Source organism: Zonotrichia albicollis, chromosome 4 (assembly GCF_047830755.1).
Source record: "Zonotrichia albicollis isolate bZonAlb1 chromosome 4, bZonAlb1.hap1, whole genome shotgun sequence".
Lineage (NCBI taxonomy): Eukaryota > Metazoa > Chordata > Aves > Passeriformes > Passerellidae > Zonotrichia > Zonotrichia albicollis.
Genome location: NC_133822.1, coordinates 47014128 through 47035392, shown reverse-complemented (window position 1 = coordinate 47035392; position 21265 = coordinate 47014128). Strand labels below are relative to the sequence as shown.

Below are 21265 nucleotides of genomic sequence, written 5' to 3'. Positions count from 1 at the left end.
AGTTGAAACACATGTCCATGTGTACCTAACTTCCACTTTGCATGGAGGCCAACCCATATTTAGAAATATAAAAATAATAGAATAATGGTGAAAAATAGAAATAATCCCTGTGAAGCAGTGCATGAAGAAAAAGCCATAGGCTGTTACAACCCCAGTGAATGCCCCAACACACTGGTCCCTGTGGTTTTGAGTGAGTAAACATGTTGTCCCAAGCTGTTCCAGGTAACCTCTTTGATCCCTGTCACTGTGTCAAGAGATCACTTGTCCCCTGCCAAAGGGCAAGCTACAGCTAGGGACAGCTTTAAAAATCAGGATAGCTGTGAGATGTATGAGCTATTGCATTCCTAAGGCTTAGGCACCAAGGAGCAACATGAACAGCCCAGGCAGCCTCTGCAATGCGGGGCGCTGCTGAAGCAGGTCACAAACATCAGCAGAGCAGAAATGGCAGGGACAGCACCCAAGGCAGGGCCCAGAAGACAGACTGAGCTGCTTCTCAGGGCTACAAGCAGCCTTTCTCTTAAGGGGCAGATGGGATAGCAGTGAACCCAAAATAATTTCTAAGATGTTTACATGTTTACATCCAGGCTAATTACTGAAGAAGACTCCTAAGGATAAGGAAGAGCTGAATCCAGCAGTAAATCTGTTCTTCTTTCCAAAGACTAAGTTAATGCCTTTTTTTCCCCCCTGAGCTGGTGCACATCTTGTAATGAGCTTAGACTCCAGGACTGGAACCCAACAGCCAAATCCTGAGCAAGCATCCACTTCTGCAGACCAGGACAAAGAACAAAGGGACATTTTCCAAGGGAAAAGCCTGCCATGATCCCAGTTCTGCAGACAGAATAGGGAAACAGTAGTTCAAAATGGAAAACAGATAATTGATAAAATATAAAAGGACAGAGAAGTCATAGAAATATAGTTCTTGCCTCCGTGAATCTTCAGACTCAAGAGGTTTCACCAAAAACAGGTCAGAAAAAAAGTTTTATATAACTGTCATTTTTAAATTCTCCTTTGTATCTCTGGCATGCAAAAGTAAAAGTTCTATATATGATAAAATTTCTGGACTTTCTTCTTCCCAGTAAGAATGACACAATTTAAATCAAATGACCAGAAGTCTGTTCATGTAACAAAATATTTTTAACCTTTCAAAGAAACTGCAGTACTGAAAGTAACCAGACGTGCAAATGGTATAAAGTGAAATGACAGAGTACACTCTTTATTTAGACAGCACCTTGATTCAGAATACAAAAGTTGCTTCTGCAGAGAACCCCTGCTGCTGCCAGGCTTCACATGTTCAATGCCACAGTACAGTAGTTAGACTACCACAGAGCAAATCACTCCTCTCTGGCCAGCAAGTTGGTCAGTGGTTTGAAGAGAGTATTTCAGAAACTTGTGCAAGAGCAAAACTGTCTCATCAGCTCATTACAGCAGTAAAATGCAGACCCAAGTGGCTGCTGAAGCGCCAGGGCTGGTGGGAGCTCCCAGCGCCCTCCAGGCAGAACAGGGCACACAGCTCTGGAACATTCCACAAAGGAGATTTCTCCAGGCTCATACTACACCTGTCATATTAAGCAGCTTCCAAGAGCACATGGCAGCAACAAGGATGGGATTCTCTTTCCTCCCTGTTTAATTCTCCACCACCTCCACACCTGCCAAAAGATTCTAACAAAAACAATTACTGTCCTTAGTTTTTTGGTAAAGAAATCACTCTAGTGAGCCCTGAGTTTCACCATTATTCATCAGCAGATGTCTGTAAAAGTGTATTTGTCAGGGAAAAAAAATTATTACCATGTTTTATATTACCAGGAATATACGTAAAATGTCAATGGAGAGTTGCAGTCAAACAAAGCATTGCTGACAAAACACCTGAAAGAACTTGGGTAGTTTGAGTCTTCTGAACAAACTGAAAAAAGAAAAGCCTAAATTAATGGAGGGGAAAAAAATCTCTTTTCTTGTTGTAATGATCTCAGGTATAGCAAGTAAATATGATTTATGCCTATGGCTTTAAACAGCCCCACTCAATTTTATTTAATAGATTGAAAAAAAAAACCCAAACAAATCCATTACTCTCAGTATTATGCAACACTGGGAAATGCACACAGAACCAACTTGATACTATTATCAGCTGCAGCTGGTCAAGTTACTCAAAAACCTCCTCCATCAAACCTATAATTTTTAGGACCCAGCAGAAAGGGAGGTACACACGCAGGTGCTTCTGGACTTAAAGCAAATATTATTACAGTGAAAATTCTAAGGAAAAAAGAATTAGGGAAAAACAGAACCAACAAAAAACAAACCCAGAATAACATCCTTAATGATCAGACTGAACTGTCTCAAGTTTTTCAAACAGAACTGCTTTATTTTTTTTTCCTGTAAGTACATAGCCTTTTATACCAGGACCACAACTCAACCCATTGTAGTTAAAACAAAGAGTTGTATTAAGCAATGCCATATAAACTAATTTTCCAGAGAAGCTGCCATAAAGTCATGGTATGAAATTATTCTTAACTCTTCTAGTTTAACTGAAATGAACTCAATTGAAGATAAAAATGCTGCATCTCCTATCAGAAAATTCTTCATTGGGAAGAGGCTAACAAGTTAGATTTTTCCCTTTATAGTCAAAATTATGATGTATACAAAATATTTTTATTTAAAAAAAATTAATCTGGCTAATTATGAAGGCTACAAAATCTACCCTTTGGTTTGTAACTTGAAAGTTCAGTGGCTCCTGTCATACTGGCAACTTTAAACATGCCAAGAAAAGAAACTACATCTAGCTCGTGAAAACACTCAAACCACCAAAAGAGGGAAAGCTGACCCTTGGCTTGAATGTACACAGAATTCTCAGGATGTGGATGGAGACTGTACTGCACATCTGCAGTGGAAAATCTGCTACACTCCCTCATGCTCAAAATGTCAAGGTCATATTGTTCATAACCCAGTTTTCCACAGTCTCTGCTGGTTAGCCTTTATCTTCTTAGAGAAGAAGCATCTTTTAGTCTCTAGCACGGACTTTTGAGGGTGTCCATTTAACAAGAAGACACAAGGAAACAACACATATAAACAGCATTCTTTATTAATTATTTCAAGTGTCATCTTCTGAGTCACGATCCTCAATTTTTTGGAGCGGCCGCCTAATACGAATTACTAAGTCTATGGAGAGAAGCTCTGTAACACAATGAAGAACTGAAATGACTAACTGGTATTTGCAATACACTGACTCTAAGCCTTCATTGTTTACAGGCAGTGGCTGATTTTTTTTGAGTAAATTAATGGCTTCAAGATAGAATTTGGTAAAGCCATCTCGTTCTGTCTGGTACAAGGTCTTGGGAATACTTAGCAAAGCATCAGCAACCACATTAGATACAATGGTTAGCTCTGACTGCTGACACTGTTTTGCATAATCCTGAATATAATAATGTAACAGGATTTCAAAGTAACCTCCTACTGGCAAAACTGATCCCGCTTCTATGAGGCAGTTGGAGCAATCCTGTGCAACACCTGCACAACTCTCCTCCTGTTTAAATGGAACTATATGGCAACAAGTTTTCTCTAGACCTTTGCCAACATCCAGGCACTCACGCGCAGTGACTGTACCAGTGTTATGTGCCACTAACACAGGAGTGCTGTGGTTCTTTTGATTGTGGACCAGCAGATCAGGGTCAAAAATCTTCCTTTCTGTTTTGTCACTAAGTGCCTTCAGCTGACATTCAGAAACCTCGTTAATATTACAAGTATTTTCTCTTACCAGCTGTTTCTGAGTCGCTGAAGAATGCCAAGTGTAAACATCTGAGGCTTTACTCTGGCTTTCACCTTCCGCTTTCCATCCCCCCCTCTGATCAACTGTTTTGAACAGCTGCTGCAGCATTGTGAACGCCTCTTGCAGAGCAGCAGCATGTTGCTCATTAACGCCATCGACCGGCCCACACAGGATCAGGCAGTGGGGCTGGAAGGCACACACACTGGCGAAGCCAACGTGGACACATCTCTTGGACACGAGCAGCAAGGGCTGGCAAAAGGTTACCACTGCACTTTCAGTTATCTCTCTGTCCATGGTATCACCAAAAGGCACGTAAGGGGAGACACCAGTGATTTCACTGATAAGGGCCATTTCTTCCGAGGATAAGCACTCTACCACAGACACACCACATAACTTGGCATAGTAGATAACTACATCTTCTTGCTTCACACTGGACAGTAACAGCTTAACGTTGTTACTCTGCAAATGTTTCATTAAGGCTTCTGTCCTCTTAGCGATCCAGCGCAGGGAAGCCTGGTACTGACCTTCGGAATCTACAACAAACTCCACACCGGGGGCCGTCAGGGCGGGCCGCAAGGGCTCGGTGACGAGCAGGGCCCGCAGCTCCCCGTCCGTCGGGCAGTAGGCAGCGAAGTCCCTGCGGAGGACGATGCCGGGCAGGACCCTGGAGCTCGCCAGGGGCAGGCCGGGCACGGCGGCGTGCAGCTCCGCGAACCGCTGGCCCAGGAGCCGCAGCACCTGCGGCCGTGTGGCGGCGGCCGGGGCGCAGCGCCGGCACATCTCGGCGCAGAGCCACGCCAGGCGCCGCCGCTCGCCGGGGCCCAGCCGGCCGGCCAGGTACGGCTCCAGCAGCGGCTCCAGCGGCCCGGGCGGCGCCGGCCGCAGATGCCGCCGCAGCCCCCGCGCTGCCGCCCGCTCCAGCACTTGCGCCTCGAAATCTCGCAGCGCCCGCCGCAGCCCGGCGCCGCCGGCCGCCGCCCGCAGCCCGCCCAGCACGGCCGCCAGCAGCACCACGAAGCTCTTGGCGCCGTCCCCCGTCGCGGCGCGGTGGCTGCAGGCGCGGGCCGCCATCACCCTGCGGGGACACGGCCAGCGTTAGGGAGCCGCCCCCGCCGGCCTCGCCCGGCCCCCTCGCCGCGGTACCTGGCCGCGGGCGGCTCCACGCTCAGCGCCTCCAGCAGCCGCCGCCCGTCCCGCGTCGGCATCGCCTCGCCTGTGGGCCGCAGCAGCAGAGCCCGCCCGCCCCGCGGCCCCAGCGCGCCGCGCACCGCGCCCGCCAGCGCCGCCGCCTCCTGCCACAAGCGCGGCCGCTCCGGCCCAGCCGCCGCCATCGCCGCCGCGCCCGGGCCACCCCTTCCTTCCCTCCCTCCTTCCTTCCGCCCGCCCCGCCGAGCATGAGGGCCGCGCCCGGGCAGCGGCGGAGGGCGGGACAGGGGGACGCGGGGAGCGGGAGGGACGGAGGAGAGGGAGCGGCGCACAGAGCCCAGAGACACGGAGGTGCGACACATCTTTATTGGAGGCGGGCCGTAACAGCTCAGAGCCCTCACACGAAGCCGTGATCCCGGGTGTCGGACAGGGCGGGACACGCGGGACGGGGAAGCGGGCGCTGTGTCCTGAGGGCTAATCTTCCCGCTTGGCAGAGCGAAAGGCCGGGGTAGGGCAGAAAGGAGAAAAAGTTAAGGAGAAAAAGCCCAAATAATCTCACCCCGAAGTTACGTCGTTCGAGCTATTTCTGTATTACCACAAAGTAGTGCAGCTTCACTGTAAACATCCCAAGTCCTCTACTTTCGGCTCACCAGCCAGTAAGAAGAAATAGTGTAATGTTTTAAGAGCTGATTTTTTTCCCCCTCAGAGAATGACTAAGCAGGAACATCAGTTCTCAAACACAACAGCCCTCACAAAAGATCTGGTATTATATATGGCACAAATTTGACAAATCTTTACATGTCTCCGAACAGCATAGAAGGCACTGTTTACAATACTTGAATATCTGCTAAATTTTCTGTGATTTGCGGGTACTCCTGAAATAAAAATAATTAAAACGTAGAGATGTACAGAATTTTTGTTACACATTATTTACACAAACAATGGTAATAGCTAAAAATAACAGCCTTTAAGAAACTGACATACAAAGTCTGTTTCATAAACATGAATCTAGGAAGGAAAAAAAATTGCCAAAGGCACACAAGGGCAGCAAACAAACAAAAAAGAAGAAACCACCACCATTACATTTTACAAGACAACCTTGCAAATAATTTGTGAGATTTCATAAGTGGAAGGACACGAAAACCAGACTATACACCCTCATCAAGTGATATCAACTATTTAAAAGGAATCAACACATGAAATCCAAGAAACATCATCTACTGAAAATGATACTTGTTGTATTTCACATGTATTTCATATTTACTTTTTCTTAGCTTAGGTTATCTGTACCCAGTTAGGCAATCTGTACCTAAATGGCAAATTAAAGGCATAGAGTGCATCTGAAAACAAACAAACAAACCAACCCAACAAAACCACATGGCAAATTCTGCAGATATTTCCTGTACAAGGAAAAAAACCCAAACAAAACAGGAATTTGAAATCAAATGTGAAAACAAGTGCTGTTATAAACTTTAAAAACTAGAAGGCCACAGCCCTCAAGCATCAAGCATCTGCAAACTGTACAATCAATTTTTATATATGTGCAGAGCTCAGTCTTAAGCAGGTAGTAGTCAAGATCTGCTGTACATCATGGCTAAAGAGGACAATGGTGACGCACTAAAAAAAGGATCCATACATGTCTGTGACCAACTGTACAGTAAAAAATAGGGAAGAAGTTTCTTTGTTCTATTCAAATGAGGAAATATACAAAATCCAGCAAATTACTAGATTTTCACTGTACTTTTCAGAATTTATCTAATCATAAAGTCTTGCAGAAGTCTGCAATCTTACTTTTCAAGAAGTTTCATCACATATCCTTTACCTTTCCAGTTCATCACTAAAACCACTTTTTCAACAGAATTCAACTCTAAAAAATAAGTTGAAAAGGAAAATAAGCAAAAGGATTTTGTTTTGCTCTGTTCAAGTCTTTCACTCATCGTGAGCTAAGCATGAACTTCAGCAATGGATTATCTTTTTAGTCTGACATTGTCCAACACTGCCAGCCAGCCAGCTGGCGGGGTCAAATCCAGTCACTACAATGTGGCCCATGTAAAAATGCATGCAAACTCTGTTATTCACTGTTCTTGAATAGAAGTGATTTAAAAAATAGCATGAAAAGGCAGAAATACATTTCTATTTACAAGGAGATAAAAGCTTGAAACTATCTGTCAAGAGTTTCAGCACCACAAATTTAGCAGAATATTATTTTAGCGGATTGAAGTTATTGCCCAAATCTCACTCACTGGATTATTCTCATGTTCAGAGTATGTTTAAAGGCTTGTAATGGATCTTAAGACAGGTGAAGCTTTGACATGTGAATGCAATAATGAACAGCCGAATTCCAGGCTAAGAATGTTAAAGTGAATACCATAATACTCTGCTTTCTTAATGCCATTTCATACATGGGTAACTTCAGTTTCCATTTAGAGACTGAGGCATTTGTAATTATTTTGTTTGTTTATGAAAGGACTTTCTATGTTCACAAATTTTGCCCCTGTTAAATCAGCTGTAGATTTAATAGAAGTCCAACCAGGTTTAGTCTTGCCCATGGCTACAAGATCTGGTTAACATAACATGTTCCAGAAAAATTATTCAAGACCAAACCGTGCCGATGTGAAGCTGTACGAAATATGCTGAAGTTCACTGCTTGCACAATAGACTTTCACACAGCTGAGGCCCACAGAAGAGGAAAGGTAAAAGATTAGGGGAGGTGCATGGGTGTCAGCCACAGAAATATATAAGCTGGACAGATAAACAAGTAAACAGTGTTTTTACTAAATACTAGTGAGACTGATGCAGAACAGAAGGGCAGATCACCTGAAGACTCAGGCAGGCTGCCCAAGGCAGAGGCATAACCTGGCCATGGCAAAAAGCCAAACATGACTTTCAAACTATTCCACTGCCCAGGATGGATTTGATTCCTGAGAGGATCCTCTGAAAACAAACTGGGCTGTCCTTCACACTGTGCCACTCATCCTCCTGTTGTCTCACCTAGGGTACTGAAAATACTTTTTCATTTCTGCAGCCCCTTTTTGCCTTGGTATGCTTGACTGGCACAGGGAACTCACCAGATAAATACCAGCACTACATTTTTGGCTGGAATTTTACAAATTCTATACATGCATATATTTCTTCAAATAAAAAATGTTAGAAACCCTGGTTTTGAATTTAAACTTAAGCTTTGCATGAATGTGTATGACTACAGCATACTAAGAAGGTGCATCCATGTATTCTGGTAGGTAGTATATACTTGCAGTACAGAGGGATTTCAAACACTTGGATTCTCCTCTTGTTTTGAGATACGTGGTGTTAGCCATCACACAACTTCTGAGCTTTCCCTGTGTAAACACACACATTTTCATTTGCAACTCTGCTCATGACAGTGCCTGAATCCTATTCTACACTGCCTTTTGGAGATTCAGCTCAAGCTACAGAATAAGCATACCCCTTGACATTTTGTTTCAAAAATACCCATGAGTCCTGGCATCAGCAGTCTGTCTGCTTACCATGACATGGCCATAAACAAATGTAAATCCAAAGCTGTAGATTTTTCAAGACTTACAAACATACCATAAATCCTTGACATTTGCAATTCATGAGAGAGTAGACCAACACAGTACCTCCCTGGCTGCTGTACTGTAAAAAATGTGCTCTGTACAGTAGATGTGGGAATGTTTTTAAGATGAATCTTAAGTTTTAAAACTATAAAACAGCTGGCTTACAAGCCTACAGTAATTCAGGATAAAAACCTCATACTTCCAAAACTAATCAAGGACATTATATTGCAGATTTCCCAAAGACTTTTTACTTGCCATTTCCTAACACACACAATTTTTCCTATAATAATGTATTTGTTTGACCTTAAAAGTTTGCTTCCAAACACCCAATGCCATTTACAAAAGCTGATGGCTACTTCAAAACTTTTTGTTACAAAAATGATAAGTTTATATATGTAATGAAGTACGCCTGTTGATCATTCTACCATAAAGGACTCACATCCAACCTATGGGGTCTGACCTCAGTGTTGAACTTGATCTATTCTGTGGTGAAGATTCATCAGTGTGACGCAATATAAACACAAGGCTGATGTCATATGACTGCGAGACAGAGGCACACACCAGGAGCAAGAGTGTACTGGCACTTACACAGTTCTTACTGCAACTGGGTAGACACAAGTATGATTCTGAACCATGAATGCTGAGGCAAAGTTCTGTAAGTTGTTGCTACACAGTTCTTTTACATAATATTGCATCATTTAAAGTCCAGCTTAAAATATGGTCCCCAGTAACAGTTTGATCATTCCAGTTCAAGAAGGCCCTTGTTCACACTTCTTATTTGAACAAGATATTAATGATAAGCTGTAGCAGAACCATAAGTGCAATGAAGACATAGTGCTTAAACTGCAAGGAATGGTAGTCCCAGGGTGATGAATTAGAAGTGACTCTATTTCGTAGCGCCATGATCTCCCTGTAAGATAGAAAACAATATCCTGTAAATTACAGACTAGACAATTTGACACTTTCTACTATGTGAGGATTCCCTACAGAAGGCAGCTTTAGAGGAAAACACTGAAACATCAACGAGCAATCAATATTTGAGAAAAGATGCATACCAGCCTCTAAGAGAAAAAAAATCCTACAAGATGACTATTCTCTAAACCATTTTAAAGCATTTTAATTAGTACTACCTCTTAATGTCTTCCTGTGTTTTCTTTATAGACTCAATGGCACTATGTAGTTCACCAAGGTCTGTCCCTTTTTTCCTTATTCTTGTATTATGCTTCATAAGTTGTGCTAGAAGGATACAAAAGCCAGATGTAATTGACTGAAGTGACTGCTGCCATAAAAGGAACAAAGTGCAAAAGACAAACTAAACCTGTAGCAAAAATGAGGAGAAAATTTTCTGTCTAGCTTCTATTGAAAACTTTATTTCAGTCACCTATACAACAGAACAGCAACTTTAGTGCTTGAAATATCTTTTAAACACTCATCATATTGTTTAGCTTCTGCAAACATTATCAACAAGAAAAATTTACCCTCTAGCCACATACTAATCTACAAATTAAAGTAAATTTTTAAGAAAGAAAACAGTTTATGAACATCATTCTTTTCCCCTAGATATTAAATATGTACAGCACTTAAGCCTACCTACACTGCATTTAAAAAGACAGGAAAATTTGCAATCAAAACCATGAGCCATTCTGCTTTGTTTTCCAGAACATGCTTCACATTGGATAAAACTAAAATATTGTAAAAACATTGTGATAAGAAGAGTACTTATGACACTGAACTCTTCAGCTGTCAAATAAATTTATTATTTGTGTAAGTAAATGTATCTTTTTGTACCTTCACTCCCAGAGGAATCCTGGTTATCAGGCTCTGGGGATGAAAAACCACACTCTCCTTTCTTCAGACCAGATGGCTTTCGTTTGATTTTTGGAACAGTAACCTAAAATTCATAAATTTGTGTGTTATTTCCAGAGAACCAGAACTGTAGCAAAGCAGCACATTCCAACAATGACAGTTAAAAGCACAATATCTCAGAGAAGTCCAAGTTAAAATTTTTGATGTATTAGCAGTCTGAATTTTGTGCATCTTCCTATTTAAGGGAAAATACACATTAAACTGCTGAGCTCAGGTTTGCATATTTTATATCCTATCCAATCAAGTAACTTCTACTGCTTAGGATGCAACACAGAAGTGAAAGACTTTGAATATTGTGTGTAAACAACATTTCCCATTATTCCCAATGCCCTAATGATCTTTATACACATAATATACAATATATACAAGTTCCTGGATCTTGCATGTGCTGACAGAACGGGAACATACCATTGGTGTCCGATGTCGAACTTTTGTCTGGATTGCACCATCTTTTTCAAACTGGATCATATCATTCAAAGGGTCCCATGGTCTGGTACTAGACAAAGTAAATAATGTTAACACTACAGCAATTTCAATAAGAAATATTTCCTTGCTCAGAAACTACTCAGTATGAAGAGGCTAAAACTCTCACTACACAGAAATCAGATATGGCATTATGATCTTATCTTCTACTTATGGTCCAGTCTTAACCTGCAGGGCCAGCAGAGTTAAAAAATGAACTTCATGTCCAGATCAAACCCCTAGCCAGCTGATAGGAGTACAAACTATTACATTAGCCAACAATACCATAATGAATTTTTTTTGCCAATCGTATCTGATTGAATCATGAAAGATTTTCTGCTTCAGATACAGTTATTATTTTAGAACTACAGGGAAATTAGAGGAATTTAAAAATACTTAGACTGCTTTTTGTTGAGTTTTCTTTTTTCCTTTTGAAAGATGCCTATGAAGGAGAGTTTAAGAATCAGTTACGTCAAACCTGCTTTCATCCCAAAGCAACTAATGGTAATCGAGACTGGTTTCATGAGACGCTAACAAGCTATGCACAGTTTTCTTGTTCTGATTTTTAAGAGTGCTTTTTCAATTACAGTCTGATTCAGAATTTTAAAAACCACAACAGCATAAGACACATAACTCACTGGAGAGCAACAAGCAGCCGAAGGAAAACACCAACGTCACCACTGATTACAGAGCTTTCAGGACAGAAACTGCAAGTGAGCTGCGGGAAGGATGTTCTGACGCAGAGCTTTAGCCAGAGTACATTGAGCATGGATTTCCTTTTGTGTCCTCCTGCATGCCTTTCAAATAGCTGTAGCTGTTTCAGATGTTGTGAACACAGACCTACACTAACATCTTAGCTTAACCTGACTTGAATTAAATGTCATCTGAGGTAACTGGGTTAAGAACTAGGCATTGCTCTCTTCTCTATTTGTAAGCCAGATGCCTAAATCCATAATCCAGATACCTTAACAAATGCTCCAGCTCACTGAACACATCTTTCACAGTAAGTGTAGAAGACTGCTCTCTACATGGACCAGGTGGTGAGCCAGCATTATATGCTTGAAAGGAGAGGCTTTTTCCAGGGAATGCTGTCAGTGCAGACTGCTTTCTGGTACATAGCAAAATTTCTGTGACACATCCTTGAAGCACAAGGCCTCAAGGACATCAGGAATAACACAGATTTACAAGATAGGTTCTGAAGTCTAACAGATTTCAAGTAAAGTCCTCTTCCTAATGGTTTTGCACAGAGTTCAAGAGTATGGGCAGTCCATTCAGCTGGACTGTTCCCAACTCTTGAACAGGAAGAGGTATCAACAGCACTAGAGGATTCAAACCAAGAGAGGGTGCTTCACTGAGCATTTGGTCTAGTTGGGGAATTTCCCTGCTGCACCATGTTTTCAGTCGTGAAAGTCTGCACAAACTTAATAAGAAGACAATGAAATGGGAAAGGAATTAACTGAGAGTTGTTAAATACAGAGATTCTCCGTTTGTTTCCAGGAAACCTCCAAGTTCCAAATTTGCTGGAGATGTGTAGAGTACTCAGGATTCTTGTACTCTTCCCTGTACATACACTTAGGCTATGACCTTAATATCACCATTCTTGTATAGAAAGGTAAAGGCCTCCCATGTTTAGCCACTGGAATATGCTTCCAGCATCCATGGATTCAGAGTTACTTAACATCATTGTATCATTGTTGGCCTTTTTACTTTTACAATCCCTACAACACAGAAGCATGCTGGGTACTGAAAAAGAAAATCAGCAGAACATGGGTGCTCTGTGAAAACCATCACCAGTAAAGGGCTCAGCTTCAAGCTGACTTTTGCAACATTGGTGAGGACACAGAATGCATCCTTCCAGCAGTCAGGGAGACAGCTGCATCTTCAGCTTCTGACCCAGAGTATCACACAAAGAGATTCACAGACACTCATGTGCAGGGCAGATTTGACAGCCAGGCAGAGCCACCTGGTCCCAGCATTAACTATTGCTGCAAAGCTGCTATTCTCAGAGTTATTCTAATATATAACAAATTAAATGGCTCAATCCAACTATGCACAGGCTTCTCTGATTTTCAGAAACTAGATTTTCTGATTTCCAGCTGGTATGCCCATATGTACAATATTTTCCAGTTTGGGAAAATCTGCATAGATGTCAGTCTAGGGGGAAAAAAGGGAGGACAAACACCAAACTGACATGCCCCAAAAAATCTAGAGCATAGCACAGCTATGTTGTTATACATAAATAAGCTATATGTATCAGTTCTTTTGCTGCTGAAACCACAGGAAGAGGCTCAGCAACATTACCAAGCACTCCAGGACTCACTCAGCATATTTATAGTGCCATTCTCCTGTGACTGAATCCTGATCGAACAGCTTGCATGCCCACTCTTCATCCTTAAGCTTCCTCTCTTTCGCACTCCTTCTCTGAGCTTCTTCCAGAATATATTTCTCCTGAGTAGCTTCTGTTTGGTCTTTATTATTTATTGCTTTTGTCACTTGTTGCCAAAGCCTGACAAATGAACAATATACAGAATCACCAGAGTCACAATAACTGCAAACAATTTCCTCAATTATAGGCTAAGTAAATGGACCACCCTCCAAAGAGAATATTACCATTTTAATAGAAGTTTTATCTACATTTCTATCAAGATTTCCCTGATTTAAGCCATATAAATAATGACCTTATATTTAACAGCGTTACTTTCTTTTATTATCAAAGGCTAGTATCATCAAATATGGGAAAGTAATGATAATTTGCTTCTATTTTGGAGAAGATTATGAGTTTTATTTGGGAAAAATAAATACATGGTTCTATAGTGAACTTACTTCTCTGATTCAAAGTCATCTTGCTCTTCAAACTTCACAGTGTATCTATGTAATCTACGCTGCTTTATCTCAGACGTTGGGTTCCAGAATGTCTCTGAAACACCTGTCTTCTTGTCACTAATAATAACTTCACTGTCCTGTAACAGATATGATTGGTTTCTTAATTGTAATTATCTCAGAGTGTCAAAATAACAAAAAAACAGGGCATGAGCTTTTTTTTTGTAATAAGAATTTCTTTTCTTTAGAATGCATGCAGTTAAGAATAATTAGATATGCTAAATTTAAAATTCAATTTCTGCTCTCTGTGCTAGGTTCTAGCTTGGAACAGAGATGCAATGGAATCATTACCACATTCAATAATGAGTGATGCCATGTCACCGCACCAGATCTGCAACAACCTTAAATATTTCATGCTGGTGCCATGAAAATTCTTCATAGTACTAATGCATATACCAAAACATTTCACAAGATCATTGTGAAGGAACATTTAATATTCTTTGTAAACTACTCAAACTTTTCCATCTTTTAAGAGCTGGAAATAGAACAATGTTGATTCTATACTTCCTGGAATACTTTCTACAAAAGCAGCGCTTCATTTTTTAAAAACATGAGTCTTTTTTGCATTTAAGTGCTTTTAAGTTTTCACCTGTCTCAACTGTCAGCCAGAATTTATAAAAGAGCATCACTCGCTACTTACCCAGTGACCCTCTAAAACAGCAAGAACTTCTTTGCCAAGCTTAATTCTCCCTGATATTTGATTAACATTGTCATTGTTACCCAGAAAAGGCTGCAAAACAAAAACAAGTGGTTTTGTGTTTATTTTAATAACACATTATTTTTGTTTATATGTTTAGTCTTAAGGAAAAATGTGAATTTATGAAATGTGCTGTAAACAGCCCTGATATCTTTAATATTGTATCTTGTACTTATTAATCTTAAAGAAGTCTAAAACCAGAGTACATAGTTTCTTCTTTCCTTCTTAGAAGATTTTCTGATTAAAAGTTTTGTCTAACAGATGTTGAAAGAAAGAAAACAGAAAATAAGGCAGAAAACAGTGACACGAAATCCTGAAGGACACAGTCATTTGCTACACTAATTTCATGGCTTTGCCAAGGACCATTTGTTACTAGAGATTATCTTTTGTAGAAACAACAACGATTGCCAGGGATTTTCTTTGGCCTTTTGACAGGCTGCACATGTATCCTGTGGACTGACAAATTGTCAGTTAAAACAGCCTCCCAGCTTTCCTGTTTCCCCTACAATTTCAACTGAATACAACTTCCCTCTCCATATGCACACTTCTTGAAAATGTTTTTTTTTATCAGTTTCCACCTCAAGGATGGCAAATGCATTTTTCAGAAGCCATCTAGAAGTGGTTCAGAAACTTTTGTTTAGCTTATGTAAATGGACATTATGTTCATTCTCCTTCTTGTGCCCACTCACAGTGTTCACAAACCTTGAGTTTAAATTCAATTGTTGCACTGTAGCCAGTTTTCTCACAGGTGATGTTGACTATTCCTCCAAGCTCTAAGGTCATTGTCCCATAAAGAATTCCTGCAAGAGGAAGAAACAAAACAAAACAAAAGAAAACATAACCCCCAGCTAAAACAAATGTTTTTAATTGAACAAAACAAAACCCTAAGTTACTTGGGTACAATTCCTAGAGGAAACATGTTCGTGTCAGAGGAAAACTTTTATTTTCAGATGACCTTTCCTGTGTGATTCTGTGTATCCTGAAAGGGAATTCTGGAGTATATAGGTAGACAATACTGAGTAAGTTACAGCCTAAAAATGAGCAATTCTGCAAGCTATTTTGTGCTATTACTAACCTTCCAGAAAACTTTACAAAGCAATGACCCATTTCCCATAGTGAAACTAAGGACAAATGCTCATAATTTATAATCAAATCACACTGTGCTGTAGATACTATATCAGCTTTTATGTTTAAAAGAGGAAAATAGTGGAAAAGCTCAAAGCTGCTCTAATAAAAGACAACTCAAACAGCAAATTAATATCATGTACTGACAGATAACTATATATATGATTTTACTATTTCTTACTAGTCATGAAAAAATCTTTTCCTGTGTCAAAAATGAAAACATGGCTTAAACAACAGATGTATTTTTCTCCTGATAAAATATGTGGAAGCCTAGAGCCACCAATCTTCAGAACAGTCTCCTCCAGATGACAGGCTTGAGTCCAACACAGCACCTTATTTAGAATAATGAACTATTTAGAATAACAAGCTTCTTTTCTCATAACTTTGCCATCTAGAGAATGAAAATAATCACTACCTTTACAATGGGCATATGGCATTGTCATTACATAATCTTCTCCTCTATTTAGAAACGTTAGCCGTCCTTCTCCGTCTAGTATGGCAGATAATGAATTCCCTGAAATTCAAATACAGACAGTCACATTTCTCCCCCTGCAAGACAACAGCCAACACTTCCTAATAACTAAGCAATACAATTAAGAACATCAGTATATTAACACAGCAACCTATCCTCTCTAGTGAAGCCATTATAATACACAGTGTCTCCAATTAAATATTAAAACACTCCAAAAATAGAAATTAAAATTCTGAAGACAAGTAGCAAAAACTTTTTAAGGAAATGACAATACCACAACCAAAACACTGACCCTTCTAACAGCCTTCTTTCAGTCACAAAACACAGCTCCAAAACACATGCACCAATTTTGCATCCCTCAATACACACACAAACAAAAAGCCCCATTATTTACCATAGAATTTTGATTTGGCCAGAATGCTACCACTAAGGCAAAAACCATCCTTGCGGTTGCTAACATAGAAGGCAGATACTGGAGGATGATGTGACACCTGTTGGAAAAAAAAAACCATATTTGAGACAAACAAAAACAAGCAATATAGTAAATATAGTATAAGCTTTGAGCTAAAAATGACAATGCAAAATTCAGGCTGCATATTTTAGAATGCAGTTAATATATGTGACATTTGACTACAATCTTTATAAAGATCAAGCAATCACCTACTGTATTTCAAGAATAAAGAAAACCAGCACTGACTTGCTCCAGGGGAAGTAGAACAGAAATATTGGAAACACCTTCCTCCCTCTCTCTTTTTAGGAAGGCAGACTTAAAAGAGACAACTGTAAGAAAACTATGCTCACCAGGTGAGGTTTTAGGATACTACTCATACACTCCAGTACATTTTCTGAAACTACCATAGCATATAACTAGCACAAATGTACAATACATTTATTTTTCTTAAAATTATTTTTTCCATTTACCTGTTCTGCAATAAAAAAGGTCTTGCTGTTTGTTCTTGGATGAATCCACATGCAGCGGAAAAACTCTCCAAGTATAGGATTGTACGGCTTTTTTAGTCCCTAAACAGAAATTGAATAGAAAGTAACCATACTGTGCAGGTACACAAGTCACAAAACATTTTATCATCTATCACTGAAGACACATAGGAAAAATAATTATCATAATATATATGCTGAAGTACATGGCACTTGATTTCATCATTTGAATATTATGCTCAATTAGTCTGCTGTTCACTCTAGGAAAATTATCATACATTCAGTATATCCACTAAAGTATTCTACACATAAGGACACAAAGAATGTAAGATTTGTTTAGGGGTTGTTTTATTTTTTTTTTCCCCAGAATCATTACAGAGCTTTTGTCTGACGTAAGGTAGTAAGTACTTTCTGTCAATACTATTTCCCATCAATATGACTATGAAGAGTATTTAGTGCAAAGCTAAATGAAGTGGTAGAAACATTAGTCCTCCAATTTCAGACTTTTATCACTGAATAATGGTAAATATAGAACTAGCTCAACTTTATAAAAAATATTTAGTTCAATTTCTACTGCAAGGGACAAATGCAATTGAATTTAGTCTATTTTCAGCATGGTTAGGGATCAAAAATTTCCATGATGTGTTTGTGTAAGCAATGAAAACATTGCTTTTTTAAAAAATGCATTAAAATATAAATTAAAAAAGAAAAACTTACTCCAGCATATCCCTAATGTCCTCAAAATAGACACAGTGATTGAAGACAAAATAATATATGAAAGTATACCTTTGGCTTTTTGTAGAATCCTGACAAATACCACTTCACTACTTGTTTCATGCGGTTGTAAGCATTCTCTTCAAGAGCAGCTCTGTGAAACAGAAAACACAGATCAAGTATCAGTATTGCATCGTTTATAACATGCTATCAATTGCTGTGACATATCTTGAATCTATGAGCTGAGTAAAACAGGTCTGTGATTCACACTACTGTAAAACTTTCAGCCTGATCTCACCAAATTTAAAGTTTTCAAATAATTGTTTGAAAATTGAAGTCCAACTAAAATGGCAGAAATTGTATTTCCATATTTGAATCTATTCTTTGTAAAATTAAATTCTGTCCCACTCCCACTCAAGTTCTTCTGTTTGAGAAGGTTATTACTTGAGAAGCTACATTTGAGCTGGCAACTGTAAATCATTGTATTAAAAATTAACTAGTATTGGTTTCTCATTTTAAATATGCTTCTTGGAGAAAAAAAAAAAAAAAAAACAACCTCATTTTCAGAAGTCTTTCAACCAGTCTTCAGAAACTAAACCAGAAATGCCTGCAACATGACTGCTCTTAAATTAGAAGAGGGGCCAGACTTCAAGATGTACCATGTGAGCTCTCAAGACAGTCAGCTTTTGGAAAATGGCAACATCTGACACTGTTACCCTATTTTAATTTTAAAAATTTTAAAACTGAAAACCAAAGACTTACTCAGACAGAAAGTCTGCATGGTAGTAGTAATCAGACAGCTTGTCCAGGAAAGAGCGAGGCTCCAAAATAAATGTAGGCAGTACAACCTTGGACAAGTCCATTCCTGGCCGGACTTGCTTCAGTAGTGTCCAGATCAAACTTTTGTTTTCTTCTGACACTTCTTCTGTCTGAGCAGCCTCACCTGCCTAGGATGAACCAAAAAACTGCTTACAGAAAGGAGAAAGCAAACAATCCTCCAGAAGACAGGTCAACACATTCTAAGGTTGCAGTAAGGATGGGAAATGGATACTTAATATAAATCACTCTGAGATGCTGAAGCAACTATGGAAGTTAGATCCAGTTTCTATAAATACATTTATGATACATCTTTCATGAAGTAGGATAGATTTACTACTCAGCATTAAAAACCACATTTGTTTTCATCATCTCTAGGCTGGAAAATTTTGAGGTAGAATGTTGTTCAGAAATCCTTTAGTTCTTTCCTAGGCATCACCTGCATTACTCTCTCTTCTCAAATGCAGGACCTAAACACCAAAGGGCTGTTCATTCTACCAGCTTTTCCCAACCATAAAAGCTGACATATCTACGCTTTTCATTGCCTTGAATCAGTCAGTAGCATCAGTGGGTTTCCTTATAGAAAATACACCACTTAGGGGTAATTGAGCAAAACCAGCAGCCACACTCCATGCTCCTTTTTGTCCAAGAAGAGGGGAGATATTATCCCACATAATTTCTGAAATTAAGAGCAATGGTTGTAGGAAAAGCAAGGAAAGGCATCCCTTTTTCCAGAACAGTTCTAAAATGCATACTCAAAAATGTGTGACTTAAAACTCCTCAGCTTTTCCTAAAACACTGCTTTGTCTAGACATTTTACTAGAAAGCACTAAAGCATGAGATATTCTAGTTCCATGAGTATAAAAAAAAAATCTCATAGTCATTTCTCTTAAAGAGAAAGAGGAGATTTCTGAAAAGACTTATTTCAATTTCTGTTATCAAGATTTTGGTTTACAAATCGCTGTCATATTTGCCTGTATAGGCAAATATGTAAAACAACCTGCGGAAGTGGAATAGCAGCTCTGAGGAATAATTAAAATGCAAGCTGACATCAGAAGCACAGCAAGCCTTCCACTAAATTCTGCAGACTACAACAGCTTAACTTCTCTCTTGCAGGAGAAAAAAAGGAAGTGTCAGATTGAATTCAAGCCTTCAATTCGAAGATTTTATTTGAAGAAAAAAACAGGAGTAAGTTAATAAAACCCCATCAGAAGCAACAACAAAAGAACAAGTAATGCTGACAAACCTCTGCTGCAGGAGGCCCTTTCTGTATCTTCTGTCTGAGCAATATGCCAGGTAATTTCATTATCTCTGTTAAAATCTCATACATTAGCATCAGAATGGCAAAGCAGAGCAGAATATGGGTGAACAGAAAATTTTCTAAACATCACTGCTGAAAATATGAAAGCCAATCCTGTAAGTCAGCTTTCAAGTGTAGCTTGACCCTTAAAATATCAGCTTACTATTTGGAGAAGCTGCTTGCTCAGTACATCAACAGCCCTTTTACCTCCCCAAGTTCTTCATGACTCTGTTCTAAGTAAGTTGTTTCCTTGATATCAATTGGTTCTGGATCCACATAAGAATCATCCTGTCGCTCCGATGTGTCACTGTCACTTTCTTCACTTTTCCCCAGCCCATCGTTATCAGACTCCTCGTGGTCATGGTCATTTTCCTTATCAGACTTGTCAGAGTATGTATCTTGATCTTTGAAGTGATGCCTCTCCATTTCACTGTCATTTAACCTATTAAAAACAAAGGCTAAATGAATCTTCAACTTCACACAACTTCCTTGTTTCCAAACCAGGATCTTAATAAAATACACACCAAAATTCCCAGTGTCAAGCCTGAGGTGGCAGGAGTGTCAAACTAGCCCTGCTGGAAACATATAGGAAGTATACTCTTCTCACTGATATGTCAAACGACAGACATCAACTACCTCTATAGGAAGCCTGTTCTAGTGTCTGACCATACACTCAGTAAAAAAATGCTCCCTAATGTCCAAAACCTCTTCTGATGATACTTTAAACCATTCCCATGTTTCTATAACAGCGAGAAGAATTCAGCATCTCCCTTTCCAGTTCCCCTCCTCAAAAAGCTGTAAGAGAGCTCTAAGTTTGCATCTCAGCCTCCTTTTCTCAAAACTAGATAAACTGAAAGTTCTCAGTCCCTCCTCACCAGCCATGCCTTCCAGCTCTTTAACAAGATTCGTTGTTTCTCCTCAGAATATAGTCAAAAACCTTCATAACCTTTATAAATTTTGGGGCCCAGAACTGCACACACCCCTCAAGCCGAGGCCACACAAGTGCTGAATATAGCAGCACAATCCCCTCACTTGACCAGCTGGTTAATGTCTGTTTGATGCAGCCCAGGATGGTGTTTGCCCTCCTGGCTGCCAGGGCTCGCCGCTGACCCATGTCTGTCAGACAGCCCCTGGCCCCTCCGCACTGCCCCTGTGCCTGCCTCATGCCCAGCAGTCACCTCAGGCCACTGCCAATTTATCCTTGTGCCTGGCATTACCCTGCCCTAGGCACAGAATTGGGCACTGAGACTTCTTTAATTCCATGCCATTACTGATTGCCCCTCCCTGTTTGGTATTGTCAGCAAACTTGCTAAGAGTGCATTCAATTCCTACATCCACAGATCACTGGCCAAAACACAGAACAGAACAGGCCCATGACTGAGGCCTGAGGGACACTGCTGGTGTCACCAGTCAGATGTAACCCCATTCACCACACCCCTTTGAGTCCTGCCATTCATCCAGTTCTTCAACCAGCATGTTGCAACCCTGCTCATCTCACAGCTGAATAATTTATCCAGAATGATCCTGTGAGGGACAA

The 21265-nt window shown here is 40.1% G+C and overlaps 2 protein-coding genes across 12 annotated transcripts in view; both read right to left on the bottom strand.

Annotated features, from left to right (window-relative positions):
• Positions 1 to 1148: 1148 nt before the first annotated feature.
• Positions 1149 to 5265, bottom strand: BBS10 (Bardet-Biedl syndrome 10). Its single transcript, XM_074539706.1, has 2 exons — positions 4901 to 5265; positions 1149 to 4832 (listed from the first exon to the last, which is right to left on the bottom strand). Exons 1-2 carry the CDS (start codon positions 5263 to 5265, stop codon positions 3083 to 3085), a joined length of 2115 nt encoding a protein of 704 aa, XP_074395807.1. The 3' UTR covers positions 1149 to 3082.
• The window catches only part of OSBPL8 (oxysterol binding protein like 8), an 83720-nt gene continuing 67706 nt past the window's right edge, over positions 5252 to 21265 (bottom strand). For all 11 annotated transcript variants that reach the window (XM_074539700.1, XM_005480621.4, XM_014272074.3 and 8 more), the window contains 14 exons: positions 19936 to 20170; positions 18375 to 18559; positions 17685 to 17766; positions 16884 to 16982; positions 16357 to 16453; positions 15906 to 16004; positions 15068 to 15165; positions 14309 to 14398; positions 13612 to 13748; positions 13109 to 13294; positions 10735 to 10822; positions 10249 to 10351; positions 9591 to 9696; positions 5252 to 9370 (listed from right to left, as the gene is read on the bottom strand). In XM_074539700.1, coding sequence (XP_074395801.1) covers positions 9235 to 9370; positions 9591 to 9696; positions 10249 to 10351; positions 10735 to 10822; positions 13109 to 13294; positions 13612 to 13748; positions 14309 to 14398; positions 15068 to 15165; positions 15906 to 16004; positions 16357 to 16453; positions 16884 to 16982; positions 17685 to 17766; positions 18375 to 18559; positions 19936 to 20170 — 1741 coding nt within the window. In that variant the 3' untranslated portion in view covers positions 5252 to 9234. The remainder of the gene's footprint in view (positions 9371 to 9590; positions 9697 to 10248; positions 10352 to 10734; positions 10823 to 13108; positions 13295 to 13611; positions 13749 to 14308; positions 14399 to 15067; positions 15166 to 15905; positions 16005 to 16356; positions 16454 to 16883; positions 16983 to 17684; positions 17767 to 18374; positions 18560 to 19935; positions 20171 to 21265) is intronic.

Bases quoted from the DNA above. Each gene is read 5' to 3' on its own strand.
- BBS10 (XM_074539706.1), bottom strand. From the start codon at position 5,265: ATGTGTCGCACCTCCGTGTCTCTGGGCTCTGTGCGCCGCTCCCTCTCC. The intron at 4,833-4,900 runs GTACCGCGGCGA...GTGTCCCCGCAG, and splicing joins GTGGAGCCGCCCGCGGCCAG to GGTGATGGCGGCCCGCGCCT.